The 25,377-nt window shown below is 55.5% G+C and overlaps 1 protein-coding gene across 3 annotated transcripts in view; it reads left to right on the plus strand.

The window, feature by feature from the left end:
- The window catches only part of VEGFA (vascular endothelial growth factor A), a 90,882-nt gene extending 67,343 nt beyond the window's left edge, over positions 1–23,539 (plus strand). For all 3 annotated transcript variants that reach the window (XM_016212744.2, XM_087817406.1, XM_016212745.2), the window contains 6 exons: positions 13,245–13,293; positions 16,381–16,577; positions 17,306–17,382; positions 17,732–17,761; positions 20,735–20,866; positions 23,152–23,539. In XM_016212744.2, the coding sequence (XP_016068230.1) occupies positions 13,263–13,293; positions 16,381–16,577; positions 17,306–17,382; positions 17,732–17,761; positions 20,735–20,866; positions 23,152–23,173 (489 nt within the window). In that variant the 5' untranslated portion in view covers positions 13,245–13,262 and the 3' untranslated portion in view covers positions 23,174–23,539. The remainder of the gene's footprint in view (positions 1–13,244; positions 13,294–16,380; positions 16,578–17,305; positions 17,383–17,731; positions 17,762–20,734; positions 20,867–23,151) is intronic.
- The last annotated feature ends 1,838 nt before the right edge of the window (positions 23,540–25,377 follow it).

Raw genomic sequence — 25,377 nt, forward strand, 5'->3', positions numbered from 1 at the left:
CTCTCCCCTTTCTCTCCCCTTCCTCTCCCCTTCTCTCCTGACATTTCATCCAGGTAACAAACAGGCCCAGAAGTCTCTAGATAAACATCCTGCTGCTATCATCCCATAAATCCCCCAGAGGTGATGCGTTTGGAAGGCCTCACTTATCTAACTTAAATCCTTCTTGCTACAATCCCAGCAGTTCTGGTTGATGGCGATAGGAAAACTCAGGCTGTTTATCAGACAGCGGACGGAAGAGTAGGCTGTTCTCTGCCTCCGCAGGAGTCTTCATAGCACCTCTGAGAGGTGGGCCAGGTGGGGCTCCCTGGCCCTCCCTCCATCTCTTTCAGTCAGCCAGGCCACAGCCAGAGCATCCACAGCTCACATCCTTACAGCTTCCTCCCCAGTCCCTACAGCCATGGACTGGGAGGCCTAATAGGGCTTTAGAAATCAGTCCACCCCTTCACTTTATGGAGAGGACATTGAGGCCAGGGACAAGCAGTGCCCTGCTCCAGGTCACACAGCAAGGCACTGACAATTCCTGATTTTGACTTAGGTGTCCTGACTTCCAGCCAGGGTGCGACATGCTGCTGCTCAGGAAGAAGCAGTGCTTCACGCCTGGGCTTTAGAGACACTCTGGGTGAGGGGCTTTCAAGGTAACCCCTCAGGCAGTATTGGGGGGAGAGTGCTCATGACACATCCAACCTCTCAACAGCCCAGTTGGCTTGCTTGGGACAGCTGGATTTCTGGGAGCACGCCTCTCCTTTCTGTGGTGCCCCATGATAGGCAGGGGTGGTGGCGTGTGTGTGTGTGTGTGTGTGTGTGTGTGTGTGTGTGTGGTTTATTAGTTCCTGTGGCCTTCAGCCTGCGGACCTGAGGAGTGACAGAAAGGAGATTGGTGGATGAGTGGTGGAGAGAGAGTCACACTGTGGGGGAGGAGCAGCTCCCCCAGGGCGATGGTGAGTCTGGTGAAGACAGACTCACTGTGCCTGCCTCTGTCCTCTTTAAAGCCTCAGCTCAGGAGTGGGGGCCGATGCCCCTCACTGCACTCTTTGCCTTCTCTAGAGTTGCCACCCCACCTCCCCTAGCACCCTGATGGGTGGGAGCATGTACCAGCTCCTCAGAAATCTCCCTTCTGCAGGTTCTCCCCTAGCCTCTGGAAGGCCAGTGGGAATTGGGGAGATGTGAAGACCATCTTTCCTCCTAGCTTGTCCCCCACTGCCCAGCCTGGTGCCCAACAGTGAATGGAGAGTGGGGAGCAGTCACCTCCCAGGGGACCCTGAGAAGCTTAGGCTTCTGACAGGCACCGAGAAGCATGCAGTCAATAGGACTGGCCAGGAGTTCTCTGGCAGAAAGGAGGGGGAGAGCAGGAGAGGAGGGATGGAGATAACCAACGAAAGAGAAAGTGAAAGGAAAGTGCTCTGATTACGCATCACTATCTGTGATCTGGGCACCTGGGGCTAGAATTGCAGCCCAAGGGTGGGGTTGGCCATGTCTGCCATTTTTCAACGGTGGCTGCCACCTGTGAGGTCCCTCAGCAGTGGGTGTGGGCTGCATTCATGTATGGAGAGTGGAGAAGTCCTGACCTGGTCTTCCCAGGAGCGGAGAAGATATGAAGGCATGCAGATCGGGGCCCCAGACAGGCCTCATTCTCGGCTGGGAAATGCACATTCCAGCTTAGAATCCAGAGTGGACTGGGGCAGGGCAGACATTCAGCCGGTACAGCCCGGCACGGTCACCTGATTGGTAAATAACTGCTGTTCCAGCCCGAGTCCCCTGTGTGCCTCTCTGACCACCCCATCCCTTCCTGGGTCCTTGGGACCTCCCCGCTATCCAGAAACTGAGGGGTTATGTCTAGCTCAGCATATGCCCCCAGCTCTATGTGAACTGTGCTGGGCCATAATGCGTGTTAAATACTATTTTAGCTGGAACCTCAGCTGGGGAAGCAGGTGTCTCAGAGCTGGAGTTACCCAGAGCCAGGTCTTGGGACTTGGGGAAGCTGGCAGCAGGCACACCAGCCCTACCTTATCTTTCCTGATGCTTCCAGCTGTGTTCTGGAAGGAGATGGTCCGGCTGAGCCGGCTGGCATTCGGGGAGACGTAGGCAGGACTATCTCTCCAGGGGACCCCAGGGGCATGGCTCACACCAGCTGTACCTTGTGCAGAGCACAGCTGAGCCCCTCCACATGGGAGGGGGAGCAAACCCTGGAGCCCTGGGCCCAGCAGCGGACCTGCTCCAGATGCACATGGCACCCAGTGCACACTGGAACTGCCTGGCTCTACAACTAGCTAGTCAGCTCTTAGAGGCAGAAGCCCTCTGTATCCCAAAGGTGCCTGGCTCAGTCCTGGACCATGAGTGGTTAAGTGGCCCTTGGAGAGGTAGAAATGGCACCAAGCTATGAGCCAAGAGATCTGAGTTTAGGTGTTGTCTCTGGGTAGCTGTATGGCTTTGGACAACTCTGGCCTGGTTCTGCTCATCTGCCCAGTGAAGGGATTTTCAAACTTCTGCTTTAGCAGTGGAGCCTTTTCTTCAAGTGAAATTCCAGTGCAACTCCAATCAGTGAGGCAGATAAAACTAACTGGGCGTGCTTTGCCCGCTCGCTCCCGCCCCTCCCCCACCTGCCCCACTTCTGAGGCCCCCCAAAGGCCCCCGAGATCATGGTCCGATGTTATCCTCACATGTGTACCCCTTGACTGTCTGCTTCACTGATTATCTCGAGGACATTAGGCCAGGCTGCTCCTGGAAGCCGAGGGGAGGTCTTCCCCACTCCCCAGGGCCGCCCTGCTCTTCTGGGCCTGGGAAGGCAGGCAGGATGGTGGGGGTGACTCCTCCCAGGGGGCCAATGATTAACTGGCTTTATCTTTGTGAGCTGTCCTGGGGGGCTTGGGTCACGGGCCAGGCTTCCGGCCAAGGCCCAGGGGGTCACTAGAGGCAGAGGGAAAGGACCCTTCTTGCTAAGAAGTGGGGGACACCTTGGGTCCCTGCCTCTTTTGTTTTTCCCTAGAATTTCCCTGAAGGAGCCTACACTGAAGCCAACTCAGTGACAACCTGGTGACACAGTTGCTCTGAAGAAAGGCTAAAGCAGGAATCAAGCCAACACCCCCCCACCCCTAGTCATCTTTGGCATGCACTGTGTGATTTCTTTCTTTCTTTCTTTCTTTCAATAGGGGGATGGGATAAACCCATTTCCCTATTTCTTTCTGTTTGACTTTAGCCAAATGATAGTGGGCTTGCATTCTCTGAAAGTTTGTTCTCACATGGGGGTAGGGACAGGAGAAAAGGAAGGGCAGCAACATGGTGTGACACCTACCGTAGCTAGGTCAGGAGTTTGCTTGTATTTACTGTCACTCGTTTTCCATAATACTGCCAGATACCAAAATCCTCCACGCCAAACCTCCTCGGAGATGGTGGGCGGACTGTATCTCCCTACAACCTTGGGAGGAAGGCTCTATGACTCCCATTTTATAGATGAGGAGACTGAGGTTCAGACAGATGAAGTGACTTGTCAAAGCTTGGACTTGGTGAACCAAGACTGAGCCCAGCCTGTCCGACTTTTTCCATTGCATGCTATGCAGGTAGGTGGAGGGTGGGGCAGGAAGCTGGTGGGGGCTTTTCACAATGAGGGTTCACCAAGCCAGTGTTTTTTCAAAAAAGACAGAGGTTCTGGCCTCCCAGGTAAGAGAGGAAGCAGTTCCCTACCTGCTGGAATTGGAGGGGTTCCTTGGAACCACATCTCCTGCATCACTTGGTGCTGTGCCTTGGATTTCAGCATTCGTGCTGGATTCCCTGAGTTAGGCGTCATCCTCTCTGGGAGCCTTTGAGAATGCACAACCCGGAAAATGTGACACTTTCTATTAGTGATCTCACTTGGAGTGTTTGATAGAGCTGTTACAGAGACTTGAAGCTTAGGGGATGTAATCTCACACTTTTACCAAGGAAGAGCCTGAGGTTCAGAAGTGGGTACTGACTTGGCCAAGGTCACACCACATGCAGCAGACCCTACTTTTTTGCCCAGTGCTCTTTCCCGGTCTCTGTACATCTGTGGCAGGCAGACAGGAAAGCTCTGGGCACCGGCTGGGGACAGGGAGAGGGCAAAGCTGGAGAAGAGATCTTTCTGCTTTGTGCCTTGCCCCAGCTGAGTGGCCCTGTGCTTGTCACTGGCTGTGTCCTCCTCTGGACTCCAGGCAAACAGTGGTGCTGGGCCCACCTCTAGTGTCTTCTTGTTTGTTTAAATTCTCTGGCAGAGACATGCTGTCCCAGAGGGCGGGGAAACCAATGTGTGTCTCACCCCCTGAGGGGGTGTCATTGTCCCTGGGGGCTTTGACTGGGACTGTTTCTGAAAAAGCCCTAATCTTCTCCCCTGCCTAGTCTTAAAGTCTCTATCACCCAGAGGAGCAGTGGGAGAACTGTGTGGGCCATCAGAATCCTCCAGACCTCACTTCCCCTGCCTGTTCTCTATTCTTGTTCCACTGAGCTGGCTAAACTCCTGTTCTTCCATCAAGACTCAAGTGCCACCTCCTCCAGGAAGCCTTCCCCTGCTCTCAGCAATTATGTGCCCCCTTTGGAGAGTTTCTATTTTCAGTTTATTCTTTAGATCACCTCCACATAGGAAACCCCTTCTACGCTGGTGTAGTTCCAGGGCCCAGCTCAAAACAGGGCTCATGGGCTAAGTTTAATACCTGCTTGGGGAATAAATGTCCCACGCTACCTCCTGCAGAAAGCTCTTCCTGACATCCATTTCAGCCAGTTGGACTGCTCTGCCTTAGAACCTTCATAGCACTCTGTGCCTCTCTCAGGGGCTATTTTCCCACCTTACCTTCTGGGGTAACTGTGTACACAACTGTCTGTGTGCCGCAACTCTCCCACACAGGCATTTTCACTCTTTTTTACAGAAAAGGGGAACTGTCTGTTTATAGACAAGAGATCAGAGAGGCTGACTAACTAGTTTAAGGTCACACAGTTCAAGAGCAACAGAGCCAAGAGTGCCACTTGGGTTCATTTGGACCCAAAGCCCCTGAGCTTTCTTTCCACTGCCCCACTTAGGTGTCCCTATATCTCTTATAATACCAGCACAGTGCCCGATGCCTGGTAGACCTTGGAAAAGATCCACAAGTTGAAATGAAACTCGGCTCCCAGGCAGGGCCCGAGCTGGGAGGGAGAATGTATCTTTAGGACCTTAGCTGCCACCTTGCACCATCACCTTCCCAACAGAGAGACCCCCTTCAAGACTGGGCAGGGGTGTGGACCGGGGCAGCAGTGGGCAGGACGGGGGTCTGATTTTGAGGGTTAGCAGAGACAAGGGCATCAGGAAGTAGACAGCTGACAGGAGAAGCAATCCAGGGAGAAAGCCTGGCGTTAGGGGATTAAGCTGAGGCCCAGGAAGGGGAGGGAGATTTGGCTGATGAGGCAGGGGGTGGTGTGGGTAGGTGTTCTCCCCACATCGCCCCTCTACCCATCTCCTACCCAGCCCTTCTACCCTGTGTCCCGCTTGCTCCCCAGCCCGCTTTCCTCCCTTGTCCTGATTGGATTCTCAAGGGAGTTAACCTCTCTGGCTTCCTCTGCTCCCATCTTGTTACCAATTGGCATCATTACCTATCATTAACTCTCAAACCTCCAGATCCAGATGTTGCCGCTGGAAAAGAGGCCCTTCTTCCTGCCTTTCGTTTTGTCTCTCCATTGTTTTGTTGCAAAGACTTAGTGACAGAGAGAAAGAGAGAGAGACTGACCCACAGCCAGGCAGAATTGAGGGGAACCGGCCCAATTCTCTCCCCTCCAATTCAACTGGTTCATATTCCTGCCCTTGTTGCAGGTTAGACCTGTGGGCTACTCTGTGCCTGGGGGTGAGGGGACTGAGTGAGGGAGAAGACCTTCCTTGCATCACAGGGAGGCCACTTGAAGACATGTTTAGACAAGAGCAAGACTCACGTCAGGGGGGCTCTGTCCCTTTATCCCTGGGCTTGGAGGTTAACTGCCCACACCCACACAGGTGAGAGCTTCCCTGAACATCAGAGGTGACAGGACCTCAGGACAAAGTACAATTATTGTGCCTTGGGCTGATCACTACTTCCTTTGTTTGGGGCCACAGCTGGCTCCTGGCCACCTTTCAGGTTCTTTTCCACTGCACCCCTTCCCCTCGCTCTCCTTCCCCCTCACCTGGAACACCTTCCCTTTCCTCCTAGGCTCCTTCTGAACTGCACAGAGCCTATGTGGAGGCTTCCTCAGCCCTGAGTGCGGCTGAGGTTGTCCTTCCAGGGGACCCAGCATGACCTCTGTTTGGGCTGCTCTCTGCTCCATGCTCCATCCTACACCTTGTTGTTGGGTGATCTTGGGTCCCTCTGTGCCCTTGGGATTCTCTGGAGGGACAGTGTGCCCTGACATTCCCTGCCCTGAAGCTGGGCGGAAGATAAGTGAAATTAAGTATGCGGGTTAAGCCCATTGGAAGAGAAGGTGCTATAGAGACGTGATGAGGTCTTATGATGATTTGTGTTCCTTGCTCTGTGTTTCTCATTCCTGATTTTGAAGACCCAGGTGCACTGGCCTTTCAATTCAGTGATACTGTGGGCATTGGATGGGTCCATGATTATGTATTATTGTGAAAGCTGGTGATATCACATTGGGGGATGGGATCCAGAGTCAACCCCCCTCCTCTAAGTCACCAACAGGCTGTGTTTCTGAAATAAATAGTGGAGATGGGAGACCTTACCCCCCACCCCATCCCAGTCAACGGTGCTCAAAATCCCTCAGGCCACTCTGCAATTCTGCTCCCCTCTTTCCTCTGGTTCCCTCCGTAGAGCTCACAGAGGGAACCTCAAATAGGGCACTGTAACACACATTGCTGAATGCCACCAAAGGGGATGGTTGGCTCAGGTTGGGGAGAACCCTGGGGCTATTAAGTGGCAATTAATGGCTACAACTCCTTGGAACTTCTTCATCTTCCTCCCAACTGCAGGGTCCTTTATTAAGACCTCTTCAGGCCTCTCCAGGGGCTGAAGAAGCCTGAGATGAGAAGGGATATGGAAGTGATGACACTGGGAGTCTCTGTCCTGGGCTCTGCTGGCCTCAGGGTAGCGATGAGGGCGAGGGACTCTGCCAAGCTGCCCATATCCATATCTTGTGCTCCTGGAGGTACAAGAGGTGGACCAGGTTGGGCAAGGAGGAAGTTTAGCAGTGTACCTTCCATATCCCATGCAGCAGCTTGAGCATGGAGCCTAGGTGAGGAGGCCTGCCTGGGAGGGGGCCCTGAGCCAGCAAATAAATGTTTACTAAAAAGTAAACTGTAAAAAGACCTTGTTCCTGCTGCTGGGAAGCCTGCCAAGTGGTGGAGACAGGACTAGAAGCATGAATGATGGAAAGAGTAGGATAGAGTTGGGTGGAGCCAGCCCCTCTGCTCATAGGGGCCTCAGGACACCACCACTACAATGGAATTGGAGTACTAAAGGGGTAACCTAGCACTCCCACCAAACCAAACCACGTGCTGAGGTGGAGGGCTGGCTGAGTCACCTTTTTGGATCATTTTGGCCAACTTGGGGGAAGTTACTGCATTCCCATTCCCTGGCTTCCATTCTCAACCTGGGCTTTCGTAGAGGCTACATCAACCCTAGGCCAGGCCCTGGCCAGATCTAGATAAATAATGAGACTGGTTGGTCCCTCTCTTCCCACAGGTATCAGACCCCCCCCCCTTTGTTCCCTGGGGGAGCCTAGGAGCTGCTGGGTCAAAGCCCAACCAGGAATTTTTCCAGGCTGGTTCCTATATGCATGGGTGAGGAGCCTTGGGGAGCACTTAGAGAAGATATGGGGAGTTGGGAGAGAGTGGGGCTTTGAAGGAAGGGAGGGGATGAGAGGGAAGGAGAGAGAAGAGAGGCCACCAACTGGGAGAAGTGGGCAAGGGATCCTGGGGGCCTGGGGGTGCAGAGGACAACTCCCCAATTCTGTTCAGAAGGGGAGCTGTGAGCCTGGGCTGGTGCTGATGGAAGCCTTGGCCCCCAGCCTGGTGGGAGCTCTGGGCAGCTGGCCTACAGACGTTCCTTAGTGCTGGTGAGTAGGTTTGAATCATCACTCAGGCCCTGGCCTCCATCCGCCCCACCAGCCCCCTGGCCTCAGTTCCCTGGCAACATCTGGGTGGGGGGGGGGAGCAGAAACAAGGGCCTCTGTCTGCCCAGCTGCCTTTCCCTTTGGGCTCTGCCAGACTCCACTGAGCATACGTGGTCTCCAACAGGTCCTCTTTCCTCTGGGCCATTGACTAACTCCAGAACCACACGCTTTCCATTCTCAGCCCCACAAACTTGGTGCCAAATACTTTTCTCCAGGGAACCCTCCCTGGATACTTTCCAAAGGACCCTGGCCTGTTGGCCGCGGCTCACTTTGATGATGGTTCCAGATGGGCACATTGTCCAGATGCATACGCTGAGCCCTCTGTGCCCATCACTGGGCTATCTGCACATGGGACCATGAATCCAAAAAATACCACTGTTTGGGAGGTCAGAAATGGGGAGATCAGGGGTAGTCTTTCACTCGCATCCTGACGCCCATTCCCTCTTGAGGCAGAGCTGGCGTGTGTCACTAGGGGGCGCTCGGCCACCACAGGGAAGCTCTTGGGTGAACTCGGGAGAGAGCGTCTGCGTGAGTGAGGACGCGTGAGCCTGTCAGTGTGAGTGTGTGCGTGTGGGGAGGAGGGGGGAGAGTGTTGGAGGGGGATAGTGTTGGAGGGGGTAAGAAGGGCAGGGGTCACCCCAGGATTTCAGTAATCTGTGTTTCCCTGTCCCCACTCGTTCCCCTTAGATCCCCCCATCCCCATGCCCTCTCCAATATTCCCAGCAAAGGAGGAGAATAGCTTTCTAGTCCTTTTAGCACATAATCTCACTTTCCTGTTACCTCCCCGCAAATACCGCGTGTGGGTCTCGGGGCAAAGGGGGGCGGATGGGTAATTTTCAGGCTGTGAACCTTTGTGGGGGTCGAGCTTTCCCTTCACTGGAGTGGGTGGGAGGCCTAGGCGTCACTAGGTGTCCCCAGGCGAAGGCTGCGCCAGGGAGGCCGAGCCTCTCAGCGGGCTAGAGGCAGAGTCTTCGGGGGCGTGCCCAGAGGCGGGGTCGGGCGGGAGGGCGGGGAGGAGCCAGGCCTTTTTTTGCGCGGCTGGTAGCGTTGAGAAGCGCAGAGGCTTGGGGCAGCCAGGCTGCGGGGAGGCCGCAGCGCGGGGGGCTAGTGGAGCCGGCGGCAGCGGCGCTCGGTCGGAAGACGCGGCGGCGAGGCAGACGAACCCGCGGAGTCACCAGCCAGGGGTCTCCGCACTGGAATTTGATATTCATTTATCCAGGGTTTACCCTCCTCCTTTTTTCTTAAACATTTTAAAAAACCGTATTCTTTTCCGTTTTAATTTATTTTTGCTGCCCATTCCCCGCTTAAATCGGGCCGACCGTTTGGAGAGATTGCTCCTTTACTCCCCCAAATCACTCCGGATTTTGGAAACCAGCAGAGAGAAGAAAGAGGCAGCAAGAGCTCCGGAGAGAAGTCGAGGAAGAGAGAGAGACCGGGTCAGAGAGCGCGCGCGAGCGAGCGAGTAACGAGAGGGACAGGGGTAAAGTGAGTGACCTGCTTTTGGGGGTGACCGCCAGAGCGCGGTCCCTCGTCAAACCAGCAGCGCTGACCGACAGACAGACAGACACCGCCCCCCGCCCCAGCGCCCACCTCCTCCGCGGCCGGCGGCACACGGTGGACGCGGCGGCGAGCCGCGGGCAGGAGCCGGAGCCCGCGCTCGCAGGCGGGGTGGAGGGGGTCGGGGCTCGCGGCGTTGTACTGAAACTTTTCGTCCAACTTCTCGGCTGTTCTCGCTCCGGAGGAGCCGTGGTTCGCGCCGGGGCAGACGAGCCGAGCGGAACCGGGAGAAGTGCTAGCTCGGGCCGGGAGGAGCCTCAGTCCGAGGAGGGGGAGGAGGAAGAAGAGAAGGAAGAGGAGAGGGGGCCGCGGTGGCGTCTCGGCGCTCGGAAGCCGGGCTCATGGACGGGTGAGGCGGCTGTGTGCGCAGACAGTGCTCCAGCCGCGCGCGCGCCCCAGGCCCTGGCCCGGGCCTCGGCTCGGGGAGGAAGAGGAGCCCGCCTAGGCGACGAAGAGAGCGGGCCGCCCCGCAGCCCGAGCCGGAGAGGGAGCGCGAGCCGCGCCGGCCCCGGCCGGGCCTCCGAAACCATGAACTTTCTGCTCTCTTGGGTGCATTGGAGCCTTGCCTTGCTGCTCTACCTCCACCATGCCAAGGTAAGTGGCCGTACCCGCCTGGCGCCGCGGGCAGCTGCGAGCGCCTCTCCCGGCTGGGGACGTGCGTGCGAGCGCGCGCGTGGGGGCTCCGTGCCCCACGCGGATCCCTGGGCACCGGGCGCGCGGCTTCCCCCTCTATCCCAGTACGTGCAGGGGGAGGGGGCGCGCGCTAGGTGGGAGGGCACCGGGGTAGAGTCTCACCGCCCACGCGGGCCCTGCCCACCCACCGGAGTCACCGCACGTACGATCCGGGCAGACCAGCGGAGGGCGGGAGCCGCTGGAGGAGGCCGAGGGGGCTGGGCTTGCGCTGCCGCCGGCTGCTGAAGTTTGCTCCCGGCCGCTGGTCCCAGACGAACTGAAAGTCCGGGCAGCGGGGGCGGGAGCCGGAGCCCAATGGGCAGGGGGGTGCTCGGACCTTGGACCGAAGGAGGGCTGAGAGCGTGGAGGGGGCAGGGCTCTGGCGCGAAAGGGGGCTTGCTGTCACTGCCACTGGATCTCTTCGGCCCTCTGCGCGAGTTTAGGAAAAGTTTTGGGGTGTATTGCTGCGGAGACCCCCTCTCCGTTCGGCCACCTGCGCAGCGCCACCCCCGCCCGTCCCCGCTCGCGTCCCGCTCGGTGCCCGCCCTCCCCCGCCCGGCCGGGCGCGCGCGGCGCGGAGCCGATTACATCAGCCCGGGCCTGGCCGGCCGCGTGTTCCCGGAGCCGCCGCGGCCCGAGCTGGGAGTCCCGGGCGGCGAGCGGCGCCCCTCCCCCCGCCGGCCCTCCGCGGGAAGGTGACCTCTCGAGGTAGCCCCAGCGGGAGGACCCGGAGAACCACGCCGTCCCTTCAGACCGTCCTCAGCTCCTAAGCCCTTCCTGTGTTAGGAGGAATTTCCTGACGCCCCTTCCCCATTTCCTCCCTAGCGTGGAGACAAACCCCTGCCCACCCCTTTATTTTTTACTCCCCTCTGCTGAGAAGAGCCATCTAACCTCTCTCCAGCCCCAGAGTCCAGGAAAAGGACGATCTCTGTCAGAGGTCAGGGTGCCAGGGCCCACCCGGGGACTTTGTCGTGACTACCTGAAGTCCCGACTTGGTGACAGTCAGTTTCCCTCCCTTCCCCCACACCTCCGAGTGAGGTGAGCTTTAGCTTTTATGGGGAGGGCCATGGGAGGGTTTAAAGAGTGTCATTACTCCACTTTACACTTTTTGGAAAAATGGCTTGAAATTTGCTGTGACATAGGCGGTGGGACTAGCTTTCCCCAAACCTTTGGAAGGAACTCCTGCCAGCCTTGCAAACACACTTTGTCCTAGTGAAATGAGACATTGGAGCAGAAGCAGGTGGTTTTTTTGGAACTTCAAACTTGCCCACCCAACTTGATTCTCAAAGCTACCTAAGAGGTCATTTTTCTACCCCTCTCTTAGACCTTCCTCCACCCTGAGTCCCCTTGGAGAGAGGCAGAAGGAAGGAAATGGGCTGGGGTCCCTGCTGCCATGGAGTTCCTCAGACCCTGGCACAAAGGCCTTGGCTCCAGGCCTCCAAGGGGGGGGGCGGGAAGGGGGAGGAGTGGCGGACTAGCCACTGTGTGACCTTCAGAGGCCCCCAGAGAAGGGCACCTGGCCCCTCCCCGCACAGAACCGCTCCTCCCTGTGCCCCCTGGCCTTGGAGGAGGTATGAAGTTTCTGTCCCCTTTTCTAGTTGGGGCCCAGGAGGAGTAGAAGGCATAGAGAGAATGTTGGCAGGGGGAAGTCAGGGGGTGCCCTGGGGATGCTTGAGGGGCTGAAGTGGAGATTTTGGGGGGCCCCTGAGGGAGCTGGAGTTGGAGGCTATCCAGCTGGGAGTCTAGAAACGGCTATCTGACCTTGTCCCTGGGGCAAGGCTGGGGGAACTGGGGTGCATTGGGGTATGTGGGAAGGAGAGAGAGAGCCAGACAGACTGAGACTCCGACTCAGTCTCTCTGCAGTTCTGTGGGCTACAGGGCGGCTCCGCTGTTCAGGATTTGCCAGGAAAGAGGGGCAGATGGGGTGGGCAGTTGGTGAGAACTGGAGACCCTCTAGAATGGCTGGGAGAAGCCTTTGCCCAGTGCTGTCAGGTCCACATGGTTGGACTTGTTGACCTTCACAGCTTCTGGGGAGGGGAGGAATGATCTGGTGGCGGTGGGGAGCGATGGGGGGAGGCCTCAGGCCTAGGTAGTGCAGGGGGCCCCCTAGGGGCTGGGCAATGCTAAGGCATAAAAGACTTCCCTGGTTGCTTTTGAGGAAGGTGCCTAGGTGAGAGGGACTTGGGGACCCCCTCAATCTGGGAGAGAAGAGGAACCAGGGAACAAGGTAGGAGGAGCGTGAAGCTAGAGATGTTGGAGATATATTCTGGCCCTGGTGAGATTTGTGCAGGGAAAGAAATGGGGCTCTCCCCTCCCCCAGAGCTTCCTCCCAAGTTTTACCCTCCAGGCAACCCATGGGTTTGCTGAATATTCCTGAAGACTGAAGAGTTTGGATGGGGGAGGGTGGTTGGTGCCCTTCGGTCCTCTGAACCCCCTCTCTTCCCAGCAGCAGCTCACCCTGGTATTTGTCATGTCAGCAGGAGAAGGTCACCATGTTATTTTTCTCACCCCCAGTCCTTCTTCCTGTCCCAGTCCAAACTGTCCTAGTTGACCTTAATACTTACCTGTGGCTTTGGACCAGGGAGTCCCGGAGCTGAGAGGATTCACTTCCCTTAGCTCAGCAATGGGCCAGTGATAATGGGGAGAGGGAACTGTGGAAAAGGGGAAGGGAGCTGGACATTCTGGTGTTTTCCTACTGCATTTTGAGCTTCCCACCCCCAGTGTCTGGTCAGTCTTTATCTTCTTGGCTTCAGAATTAATTAGAGCAGTCCAGGGGTGGTGGGTCAGCTCTGTGCTGTGAGGAGCCTCTGGTGGTGCCCAGTTCTACTCAGAAGCCTTGGAGAAGCCAGGGGCGGTGGGCTGGGAGGGCCTGGAAGAGGAAGCAGGGGCAGGGTGGCTGGGCCTGTGTCCCCCTGCCCATGTCTCACTCTTTTTTTTGTCCTCAGTGGTCCCAGGCTGCGCCCATGGCAGAAGGAGAGCAGAAAGCCCACCAAGGTGAGTCCCCTTGGGGTCCCCTAACTCCCCAGGGGTTGGATGGGGAGGCCCAGTTCCTTCTTTTATGGTTTGTGGTAGGGATCAGGAAAGGATAAGATCAACCCTTCATTCCGGAGGACTGGCTCTTTCTTAGTCAGGCCTTTACTAAGGATAGGACTTGTGGCCTTTTTTGTTTGCTCTTTCCAGTAAAGTTTTCTTTGAGAGGAAGCTTTGAGCACGGACCAGGAAGACAATGTTCAAGGGTCTCAGATGTCCTTCTGTCCACCCTCCCCCCCTCCACCTCCCCTCCCAAGGGAGATGTCACTCCTAACCCAGCATGTCTCACCTGTGGGCCTCTGTGGAGGGGCTGTAACCCTTGCCATCCAGAGAGCTGGCTGTGCGTGAGCTGGAGTGCAGAGAGCCCAGCCTTATGGGACCCTGTCCCCCAGTTTGTATTCCTTTGGGAGTGGAGAGAGAAAGCCCTAAGGACTCCCTCTGCCTTCCAGGTGGAGGAGGTTTGGGTGCTATGAACTTCCCTCCTGGGCCAGCAGAGGGCTGGCTGTAGCTCCAAGGCGCCAGCCCCACCCCCTGCCCAAGCCCAGTCGGCCTGCCTTTTGTTTGCTGAGGTTTGGTGTACGTAGGGAGCCTCCCATTTCTCTAGGGATGTCCAGGCTCTCTACCAGTGAGTGTGGCCTCCGCTCAAGCCTGGGGGAGGACTGCTCAATGCTACTCCCCCAGCTCCCCACCTGTGAGGAGGGAAGGCCCTGGGGTCTTCCTCCAGGAGAGTTTCCCTGACCTTAACCAAGTAGGCCCAGGGTAGTGGCCAAGGGCTGTGTTTGCATGCCCAGTCTGGTGGTGATGCCCAGCCAGTTCTGCCTCCTTCCTGGCCCAGGAACCCTTTCCTTGGCCCAGGGCCTGGCTTCCTGGCCACTCCAAGGCCTATGCCACTGACAGGCCACCCGCTCCCAGTGTCCCCACCCCCTCAGCTTCCCAGTGGTCTCAATGGCCTAGGAGAAGCAAGACAAATGGTCTTTGTTTGTTGGGGAAAAGGTTGTCTTGGAGTAATAAGGAAAACCAAGGAAGCCTGATGTTGGAGCGTATGTGTGTCCACACCCTGCGCAAAAGCAGAACAGCTTTCTTTGGAGGCAATGGTGGGGTGCTCAGGGTGCTGGTGAAATTGTCCTCTTCACCTCCCACAGGCCTTGGGGATTCCAGGAAGCTTTTCCAAGGAATTCTTATCCAGGGTCTTTTTACCCTCAGCTGTCAGCCACCATGGCCCAGGAGAGCAGACTTTTCTGCTCTCCAGTCCTGGGTGAGACCTGTGGCCCTGAAGCCTGGGCCACCTCTCTCCCCAGTCATGACTGAGTGTCAATTCTTGATTAGTCATCTTCTTCAGTATAGACTTGGCTTAGAAAAGGACTTCTTCATATCCTTGGTTTTGTCTTTATACTCTTTTTCACAGCACTTTACTTTAACCCTTTCGGGGGTGGGGAAGAATTCTGTGCCCATTGCCTGGATAGAGGAGGTAGATGCATCGGGCATCTACCCGATGGGGACCCTTACTGTCCTTTCTGTTTTCTCATCTGTGGCCTTCCCCCACCCCCCGCTTCCCCGCAACTCTCCAAATTCTCCTCAACCCACCTATGATATACACAGCCCTCAGGCTCCTCTTCCTTTGCCACCTTGGAGGGAGGCCGCAGGGGAGGCTCAGCTACAGTCTGGGGAGAGGCAGCCATGGTGAGGTTCTAAACCTTGTGTTACCTGGGCTGAGAAGAGGGAGTTTGTTTTGGGGCTGGAAATGGAAGACAAAACCTCCACATTTTAGCCTCTGTTTCAGTGTCTTTAGAAATCAGCCCAACCCACTTACATAGATGTGCAGAGTCTGAGGCGCAGAGAGGGAGGGACTGGCCCACGGTCACACTAAGTCGTGGCCAGAGCCCTGCCTCCTTGCTGACTGGGTGCTGCTCTTCCCTCCCGTGTAGGAGAAACTCATTTCAGGGACAGGATTGCTATGTGGGGGTGGGGGGTGTGTGTGATAGGGAGTGGCAGGCTGGGCCACAATTTGGAGTAGTCATTCCAGAGTCCTGAGTTTATTTATTCTCAAGGGCCCGCCCCTGTGGCCCAGAATTACCCCTTCATGCACCGATGCACATCAGGCTCCGCCTCCCGCCTGGGAAGCTGTCTTTGCCATGCTCTCCCTCTGGATCAGCTTCTAGAAGTGCTCCGTGGCTGCAGTGGCAGCACTGTTTTTTCCATGATGCAAGCAGTTTGCCCTCTTGGGTGGGGTTATCGGTGGCTGGCAGGGCCTGCACAGTGTGCCCGCCCACTGCCACCTGCTGATTCCAGGCAGCCCCAGTCCTGTGCTGATGCCCGCTGCCTCCTTAACCTATATCTGGGGAGGGGTCTGGCAGGTGGCAAGGTGCCCCCTGAGGCTTCCCATCTGTTTTCACATGGCATCGGTTAGGGAAGGCTTTGTGTCCAATCTGATTTTAAGTCTACCACTTACTAGCAGTGTGGCCTTGGGGCAAGTTACTCAGCCTCTCTGCCTCCGGTTCCACATTTGGAGGTCCTACTAGACCTCAGAGTAGAGAATTATTTGAGATGACAGCTGTGGACTACTGTATGCAGTGCCCAGCGTATAGTGAGTGCTTATTAAATGATTGTTGGTAGGTTGGTAGGGTATGGCAGTGGCTGTGGAGAGGTTCTACAGAAATGGGGAGTAGGTTGGCTAAGCTGGCTGTTCCTTTTTTCACGGGATGCTTACAGCACCCCCAGTGGGTATAATCCTACAGAAAGTGTCCTCTGGAATTGGCTTGGCTGTCATCTGAGGCAGGGGGATCAGATATGGCAGGCCATCTCCCTTGGGATTCGACAGCATCCTGTGATCTTTGGCATAAAAACAGGTGTTTATCAGTGTTGATAGAAAGCTTGGGGAAGGACTTCAACCACAGCTGGAGGGACTTAAGTTAGATTTGTAGGAGGACTTTCCCATTAGTGGGTACCTCTCACAGAAATGCTGAGGAGTGGCCTTACAGACCTGGGTAAAGATAGGGGTTGGCCATCTTTTGTGTCACCTGCTGGGCTCACGTGTCACACCCCCCCGTGCAGTGGTGAAGTTCATGGATGTCTACCAGCGCAGCTACTGCCGTCCAATCGAGACCCTGGTGGACATCTTCCAGGAGTACCCCGATGAGATTGAGTACATCTTCAAGCCATCCTGTGTGCCCCTGATGCGATGTGGGGGCTGCTGTAACGACGAGGGCCTGGAGTGTGTGCCCACTGAGGAGTACAACGTCACCATGCAGGTGGGTACCTGTGGGGAGTAGGGCCAGGAGGGCACTTGAGAGGAGGAGCCAGACCTGCCTTGTCCAGCGCCTGCCCCTGAGTCAGTCAGGGGAGGTGTGGCAGGTCTGGCCTCTGGGGAAAAAGGTGCCTGCATTTCCCAGTCCAAGTTCCCAGCAAGCTCCAACCACGTCCTCCTCCCCCTCCCTGACCTTTGCCCCTGGGTTCAGGAGGAGGGTGCCACCTGTGACAGGAGTCTGTCTTGCCCTCCCTCCCTCTTTGGGGCTCTGTTTGGGAAGCTGGATGAGTGTGGTTTGTGGAGAGTTTTAAAGCCGGTTGTTTGGTGCTATCTGGTGACAGGGTCCATCTTAGCCTGGGTAGGGTGGGAGGAAGGGAACTCTGAGAATCCAGGGTGGGGGGCTCTTGGGTTGCTACTAGGGGTCAGGGTGAGGCCTAAAGGGAAGAAAGGAGGGGAGGGATGGGAGTGGCAAGAACCTAGGATCTGAATTCCCAGCCTGGCCAACCCTTGCAGCCATGTCTGCCTCAAGAAGAGCAGGGGCTCCTTGAGGTCAGCAGGGTTGGGGGAGTTGGGATGGGCCTGAGGCTCTTTCTGGTAGAGCCCCTGGTCCTCCTACCTCCACCACCCATCACTGTAGAACCCCTGGGTGCTGAGTGGCTGGAGCCACAGGGGTGTCCCATCTGGGTATGGCTGGCTGGGTCACTAACCTCTGTGATGTGCTTCCTTCTCTAGATTATGCGGATCAGAATTCACAAAGTCCAGCACATAGGAGAGATGAGCTTCCTACAGCACAGCAAATGTGAATGCAGGTGAGAACAGAGTCACGATTCATTCATTCAGCAAACGGCTGCCTGCTCTGTGCCAGGGTTAAGCACGTTCCTCTTGTTAGCCCGTTTCCACTTCCCAACTGTGTAACCTTGGGCATTTCAATTTTACTTCAGTGTACCTCAGTTTCCACATCTGTAAAATGGGTACAATAAGAGTATGTACCTCGTAGCATTGTTGTAAGGATTAAGTGGGTTATATTTAAAGAGGTTAAAACTCTATTGATACGTCATAAATTCTTTGTTAAGTTTTTATTAGTAGTATTGTTATTGTTGTATCACTGTGACCACCATCTGAATCCTTCTGTTTTGTCCTTTCCTTTTCCCACTGCAGACCAAAGAAAGAGAGAGCAAGGCAAGAAAAGTAAGTGGCCATGACTTTATTACTTCCTCTTCTTGCCCATTTTCTTGGTTTGGGGCTCTTGGCTTCCTCTGTCAGGGGGTCTGATGGCTTCACTGGGTCAGGAATTGGTTTCATGAGGACATGTGGTGGCAGCAGTGGGATGGAGCCAACTCCAGGATAATGGTTCTAGACTTAGCGACAAAATGCAGCCTGGAGCCTCAAGCTTCCTTTGGGAGAGACGATGTGTCCCAGGTCTCCAGGTCATCCCTGGCCCGGACTTGTGGTTTTGGTGTGTCGAGGGGCAGTGTGGACACTGGCTCCCCGGCTTGCTCAGGCCTCCCGTTGCCCACAGCAGGGAGAGGGAGTGGGTGGCAGAGAGGCCAGCTCTGTGTGGAAACGGCCTCTATGGTGGCTGCTGTGGTGGTGCAATGGCTTTGGGGCTGGCTGGGGTGTTTTTTGGTGTTTGCCCTCCTGTAGGAGTGAAGCAGGCCAGAGATACTCAGACCTCATGGCCAGGGAGAAAGAGTTGATTGAATGTTGGTCATTTTCTGAGGCTTCCAGTTGCTCAGTGTGGAGGGCCGAGTCAGGATGGAGCAGAGGTGGAGCAGGGCAAGGTCTGGGGGCAGTGAGCCTTCAGACAGGGTGAGCAGCTGGCCTGGGAGTTGAGTCTGCAGGAAAAGAGACTGAGACGGAGAGATCACCTATGCCCTTCCCTCCCCCTCCCCCACCATCCTATCTGCCCAGTGTTCTGAGAGAGAGAGGGAGGGAGAGGGAGGAAGAGGGAGAGTGCGCCTGTTCATTCTCCTTCTAGCACTTTCTCCCAGCAAGAGGAAACAGCCTGGCCCCTTTCCTCAGTGCCTTTCTCCCTCTTTCCTCCCCTGTGGCAGACATTCTGAGGGGCATTTTCTTGGGCAGGTGAGGAGAGTGCTGTTTCCCTCTACTGGACAGGCTTCAGCCTGCCTTCCTTGCCCATTCCCCAAATGCCTACTTTGCCCACTGGGAGAGTGAGGGGCTTGCCTGGGCCCTGGGCTCGGAAGGGAGTCTGGTGAGATGGTGTAGCAGGCTTTGACAGGCTGGTGCTCCTTGCCAAGTGACGCCCAGGCCCCTCCTCCCCACGCCTCCCTAACTCCCACCCCACCCTCCTTGCCAGCCTGCCTGGGGCTTTGAGGACACCCAGCCCTACCTCTCAGCCCAGGTTATGACTACGGCTGGCTGTCTTTTATGTGCCATCCTTGGTTCTGTGCCAGCCCCCAGTGGAGCTGCTCCCCAACATTCTCAGAGGCAGGGCCCCTAGAGGGACCCCTTTGCTATTGAACTTGGAAATGAAGACAGAAGATGCCTGAAGCACAGCTAGCACCCCCCCCCCCCCCCCATTAAATCAGGTTTCTGACCTTTTCCCCAAACTCTGGCCTACCTTTTATAGCCCCCTGATCATCAGGGTCAGACTTGTACAGGGTTGCTGGGCAAAGAGCCTGCCCTTGGTGCTTTGCCCCCTGCCTGGGACCAGGAGCCACCATGAGTATGGAGGCCTTTGGGGCCTATGCCCTCCACCCAAAGCCATGCCTGAGGCTGGGTTTGCCACCCCAGGATGGCTAAAGTGAGCAGAAGGGGCCATCCACTGCTTGCTGCCCAACCTGCACGTGTGTGCAAGCTCTTCCTTGAGGCTGGCTGCCTCCTGTACCCTGAGCATGTCCTGTCCCCTGCCCTTCTGACGGCTTCTTTTCCTCTCCCTTGCCCCTCCTCCTCTCTGGCTCTGTTTTTTTATTTTCCAGAAAATCAGTTCGAGGAAAGGGAAAGGGGCAAAAAAGAAAGCGCAAGAAATCCCGGTATAAATCCTGGAACTTGTACGTGGTGCCGCTGCTGTCTCATTCCCTGGAGCCTCCGCAGGGCCCCTGATCTAACTTCTGCTTACAGGACCTCTTAACCCTCCTCTCCCCCTCCCTCCCTGACTCTCATCCTCCCCTCTGCCCAAGTGTCTCACTCTCTCACTCTCACTCCACTAATTGGCACCAATGGGTAGATTTGGTGGTGTTGTTGCTGGTCCAAGGCTGGGGGTGGGTGGGTGGGCAGAGTGGGCTTGGAGGAATCAGGGAGGGGGCTCTGGCCTGTGCTTGGCTGGGCACTGCCTTTCTCTCACCCACTGGGCACTGGTGGCCGGCCCATGTTGGCATGGGTGCCAGGCACTGGTGCCTGCTCACCCAACTGGTTTCCACTGCTCTAGGCTTCTGTGCTTATCTGGAAACTGAGGGTGGTGAGGAGGGCAGGGGTGGTGAGGAGGGCAGATGTGTTGTGAGGAATGGGCTTGAATGACACGAAGCAGCTTGTTGTTGGCTGAAGGAGGAGGTTGGGTGGGGTCAAGCACCATCTGGTGCCCCCTCTTATGGACTTGGAGCTTCTGGAGGGGATCCCCCTAGTCTAGCCCAACGCATGGCAGCCACAGAAGCCTCCCTTGAGGGTGGCTGCTTCCACTGGGTTGGAGGCTGTGGTGGGCTTGCTCTGGGGTGGCTGCCAGTGACCCGGCCTGTGGATACTGCCTCTGGGCTCAGCCGGTTGTCCCACCCTATTCAGTCCACCTTTAGTGGAGGGGCCTGGGCACGAGCCCTTGAACAGGGAGAAGGTGGCCCCTGATTGCTGTCCCCAGCAGGTGAAGAGTCAGGTGTGCTCTTTTGGGGGCACCAGCAGTTGGGACCCTGTGGCCTGAGGCTTGCACTCGTCCAGTGGGACAGCACTGCCCTACTGGCAGCCTTTCCTTGCTCTCTGCCCGTCTGTGTTTGCCTTTTTCTGCGGGCAGGCTTCCTACCAGTGCTGCCTCTTTCCGCCGCGCTCTCTGTCTTCCACTGTAGCACTTGGATCCTTCTAGGGCGTGGAAGGGTGTGGGGGCCCACGAGCTGGGTGGGGGCCCTGCTGCACACATGTTAGGGGGTGTTGCATGGTTTTTTTCTCTCTCTCTGCTGACGCTCTAGCTTAGATGTCTTTCCTTTTGCCTTTTTGCAGTCCCTGTGGGCCTTGCTCAGAGCGGAGAAAGCATTTGTTTGTACAAGATCCGCAGACGTGTAAATGTTCCTGCAAAAACACAGACTCACGTTGCAAGGCGAGGCAGCTTGAGTTAAACGAACGTACTTGCAGGTTGGTTCCCAGAGGGCAAGCGAGTCAGAGAGGGGCTCCACACAGAGATGGAGGGAAAGAGAAAGAGAGAGAGCGCGAGAGAGCGAGTGGGGACCTGAGAGGGGCCAGCTGCTTGCTTGGCTTCTAGCTGCCTGCCCGGTGACTACTACCTTCTTGGCTCGCAAGGCCCCTGCAGTGGGTGGCGGGACCTGGTCTGGCCTGGCAGGGCCCCTTCAGAGGTTGCCCTGCTTGCCTGAGTGGATAGACTGATGTGGCTTCATGTGGTGGTGTGGACGCAAGCTGAGTGTTGTGTCCCGTGGTCCTGCTCGTGGTGGCTGTCGGTCTTGACATTGTGATTACTACTATCGCTATTAACATTGACAGCCCTTCCTGGTGTGGGGATGCTGCGTCTACAGAGTGCCAACACTTTCTTGAGGGCCTCGCCCTCTGAAGTCTGTACCACTAGGCTTTTCACCCCTCACTGTCTCTCCACAGGTGGGCAGGGGTTGAGTCCCTCCTCATACTGGGGCTTCCGAAGGCACGAAGGCACGGGCTCTGGCTGTTGGTTTAGGGTGGATAGGAGATTTAACACCTGGGGATAAAAGATTTCTTAAATACTCCAGTAGTCACGGCAACAACTCCTAACAGCCCACATATTTCCAGTGCCCCCAGCTTGAGTGGAGGGAGGGCTGATGCACACGGTAGAGGGTGTTGCATCACCCCCTGACATTAGACTGTGGACTAACTCCTCACACCTGGGCCTGGTTTTTATTCACCTATGTGAGCGCCCCACTGCCCCCAAAGGCATCTGTACTCTGCTGCTTGTCCACAGTGGGTACCAAGGAAGTGTCAGGTGTGTGAGTGAATACATGAGTGAGTTCAGGGGTGAGGTCAGGAGCAAGGGCTGTGACAGGTGTCTGGCAACCTTTTGATGCCTCGACTGGCATTTATACCAATCTGGCCTGTGCTCAAGCATCACCCAGGGAGGGAGGGGCTTTTGTGGGGATTCCCCCGGCAGGGCCAGGTATCCCCTGGCTAGTCTAGATGCTTCATTAACACAGTCCTCGGAGTGTGGCTACCTCTTCCCGCCCCCACGTTCTTGTGGCTTGTGAGTGTTCAGAGGATGCTGGGGACTAAGTCTTGGGGTGTTGCTTTGGGGCTCTGTCTGTCTTGGTGATATGTGCTGACAGGAAGTGTACACTAGTGTTGGCTGTGGGGGTTCTGTCTAACTCCAGGAATGGATGAGGGGTCTCCACACCCCTTGGGGGACTTGGGAGAGATAAGGGACTTGCCATTTTAGGGTTTCTGTAGAGATGATTCTGCAGAGAGACTGTCTGGGATGGGGATGTCCCAAATGACCTGGGAGCTAACCGAAGTTACCCCAGCTTCCAGAGACCTCCCACAACCCCTGGCTTGGGGGCTGTAGGGGGGAATTCATTACCCCAACTAGAGGCTTAGGATCCCTATTTTCAGAAGGGCAGGGGCTGCTCTGACCCCTCCTCACAGTGGGGAGGGTAGAAGTCGATCAGTCCAGGGGCAGGGGGTAATGAGAAAGTTCTTGGAGTCCCCTCTGCTTCAGTGTGAGTAGCACAGCCACTGATTGTCTGTCCCCCACCCTAAGTTAAAGAGCATATTGGAAAGAAAAGGCAGCCTGGTCCCCGGGGCCTGCCACTGCCAGTGAACTCAAGAAAGATGAGATCTGTAGCTGAGGGTGGGAGGGATGAGCATGGGGAAGGGAGTTGTGCCCCTACCCTGCTGGCTCCCCCTCCCTTGGGAGCCTCAATTTTCCAAGGGCAGTGTCTCCCCTGCAGCTGGCTGTCCCCAGCTGAGCCTCTGCACAGCCCCTTTCCCTCGCTCATGGTGCTCTTTCCACTCTCTTCCCAAACCTGCCCCATGAGACTGAGCTGAATCACCTCCTCCTTCAGGGACCCTTTCCTGAGTAACTTGGCCGAACTCTGTTCACCCATTGGCTCTTAAATGTCAAGTAGGGACTGTCCTTTAGTATGTGCTTATTTGTTGCTTGTGATGAGATGTCCCCATGTCCTTGCTTTGTCTCAACTAGATTGTGAGCTTTAGAGGGCAGATGGGGAGCTCTGGGCATAGCTACTGCTCAGATGACAGCTCGAACAGGGGCCCCACGGACAGGGGCTGGCCCTCCCCCTCGCCCTGGGCTCCTGAGGTGGGACCAGGCTTTCACTGTCCTCTCGATGCAGGGACCGAGCTGCCAGGAAGGGGAGGCTGCCTGCCCCGCCACCGGGTCTCTTCACCTGGCCCTAACCCCGGCCTCTGTTTTCCGTTCCCCGCAGATGTGACAAGCCAAGGCGGTGAGCCAGGCTGGAGGAAGGAACCTCCCTCAGGGTTTCGGGAACCAGACCTCTCACCAGGAAAGATGGATACAGAATGACTGATACAGAAACCACGCCGCTGCCACCACACCACCACCATCGACAGAACAATCCTTAATCCAGAAACCTGAAATGAAGGAAGAGGAGACTGCGCAGAGCACTTTGGGTCCGGAGGGCGTGACTCCGGCAGAAGCATTCCCGGGCCGGTGACCAAGCACGGTCCCTCTTGGAATTGATTGGATCGCCATTTTATTCTTGCTGCTAAATCACCGAGCCCGGTAGAGAGTTTTATTTCTGGGATTCCTGTAGACACACCCACCCACATACATATGTTTATATATATATATATTATATATATAAAAATAAATATATATATTTTATATATATATAAAATATATATATTCTTTTTTTTAAATTAACATTGCTAATGTTATTGGTGTCTTCACTGGATGTATTTGACTGCTGTGGACTTGAGTTGGGAGGAGACTGGTCCCACCCAGACCCCGACAAGGAAGAAGATGGGAGGAGAGACTCCGGCATGATCTTTTTGTCCCTCTTAGGGAGGCCAGGGTCCCCTCCCTTGCCTAGGAACATGGAAGACCAGGGCATGGGGGCAAATTTGGCCTGCTTTTGGGAACACCGACAAACCCAGCCCTGGTTCCAAGCCTCTACCCCAAGTCAAATGGACAGAAAGACAGACGACAGGTACAGGTACGAGGACGCTGGCTCTGACCAGGAGTTTGGGGAGCCTCGGGACACTGCTTGTGCTTTGAGGATCCCCTCCACGTGCTGCATGGGCATCTTGCCCTCAGAAGTACTACCTGGAAGATTCAGGAGCCTGGGCAGCCTTTTCCTACTCTCACCTGCCTCTGCGATGCCCAGGAGGCCACTGACGGATGTCCTGGCGAAGAGAAGAGAGACACTGGCGGAAGAGCAGCCTGACAGCTCGTTGTCTGCGGGAAGGGCCTCTTGCCTTGGCCATTTCCCTGCTCCCCTTCCTGGGCACAGCCCAGGGGGCCCGATGTCCTCAGACCATTGAAACCACTAGTTCTGTCCCCCAGGAGACCTGGCTCTGTGTGTGTGAGTGGTTAACCTTCCTCTGTCCCCCACCCGACCCTTCCCGCGGCACAGAGAGACAGGGCAGGATCCATGTGCCCACCATGGAGGCAGAGAAAAGAGAAAGTGTTTTATATACGGTACTTATTTAATATCTCTTTTTAATTAGAAATTAAAACAGTTAATTTAATTAAAGAGTAGGGTTTTTTCAGTATTCTTGGTTAATATTTAATTTGAACTATTTATGAGATGTATCTCGCTCTCTCGCTTTCTCTCTCTCTTATTTGTACTGGTCTTTGTGTATAAAAGTCATGTTTCCAGTCTCTCTTCCCTGATCGGTGACAGTCACTAGCTTGTCCTGAACAGATATTTAATTTTGCTAACACTCAACTCTGCCCTACCCTTTCCCCTGACTCCCCACCACACATTCCTTTAAAATAAGGTTTCAATATACATCTACATACTATATATATATTTGGCAACTCGTGTTTGTATATATATATATGTTTATGTATATATGTGATTCTGATAAAATAGACATTGCTATTCTGTTTTTTATATGTAAAAACAAAACAAGAAAAAATAGAGAATTCTACATACTAAATCTCTCTCCTTTTTTAATTTTAATATTTGTTATCATTTATTTATTGGTGCTACTGTTTATCCATAATAATTGTGGGGGAAAAGATATTAACATCACATCTTTGTCCCTAGTGCAGTTTTTCGAGATATTCCGTAGTACATATTTATTTTTAAACAGCAACAAAGAAATACAGATATATCTTAAAAAAGCATTTTGTATTAAAGAATTTAATTCTGATCTCAGAGCTCCTCCTGGTTTCTCCTTCTCCATTGAATCTTTGTTCCAGACTTCCTCCTGCCCCCTTTCCCTCCTCCCTTGGGGAACATGGCATTTATCTTAGGCCTGGGAAAGGGGTCCCAGGTGTGTACGTAAGGTACAGGCTCGCTGTGCTGGGGGCCAGAGTCCTTCGGTTCTGACTGGGCTGGCGCTGGGAAACCTGCCCATACTCTGCCATGCTATGGTGGGGCGTGGGGCATTCTGGGAAGGGGGCTGGGAGAGACAGCTCCTTGGACAGGAGCCAAGGGTCCCGCAGTGAGTAGTGCTACTTT

The sequence above is a fragment of the Miniopterus natalensis genome, chromosome 5 (assembly GCF_054644295.1).
Source record: "Miniopterus natalensis isolate mMinNat1 chromosome 5, mMinNat1.hap1, whole genome shotgun sequence".
NCBI classification, from domain to species: Eukaryota; Metazoa; Chordata; class Mammalia; order Chiroptera; family Miniopteridae; genus Miniopterus; species Miniopterus natalensis.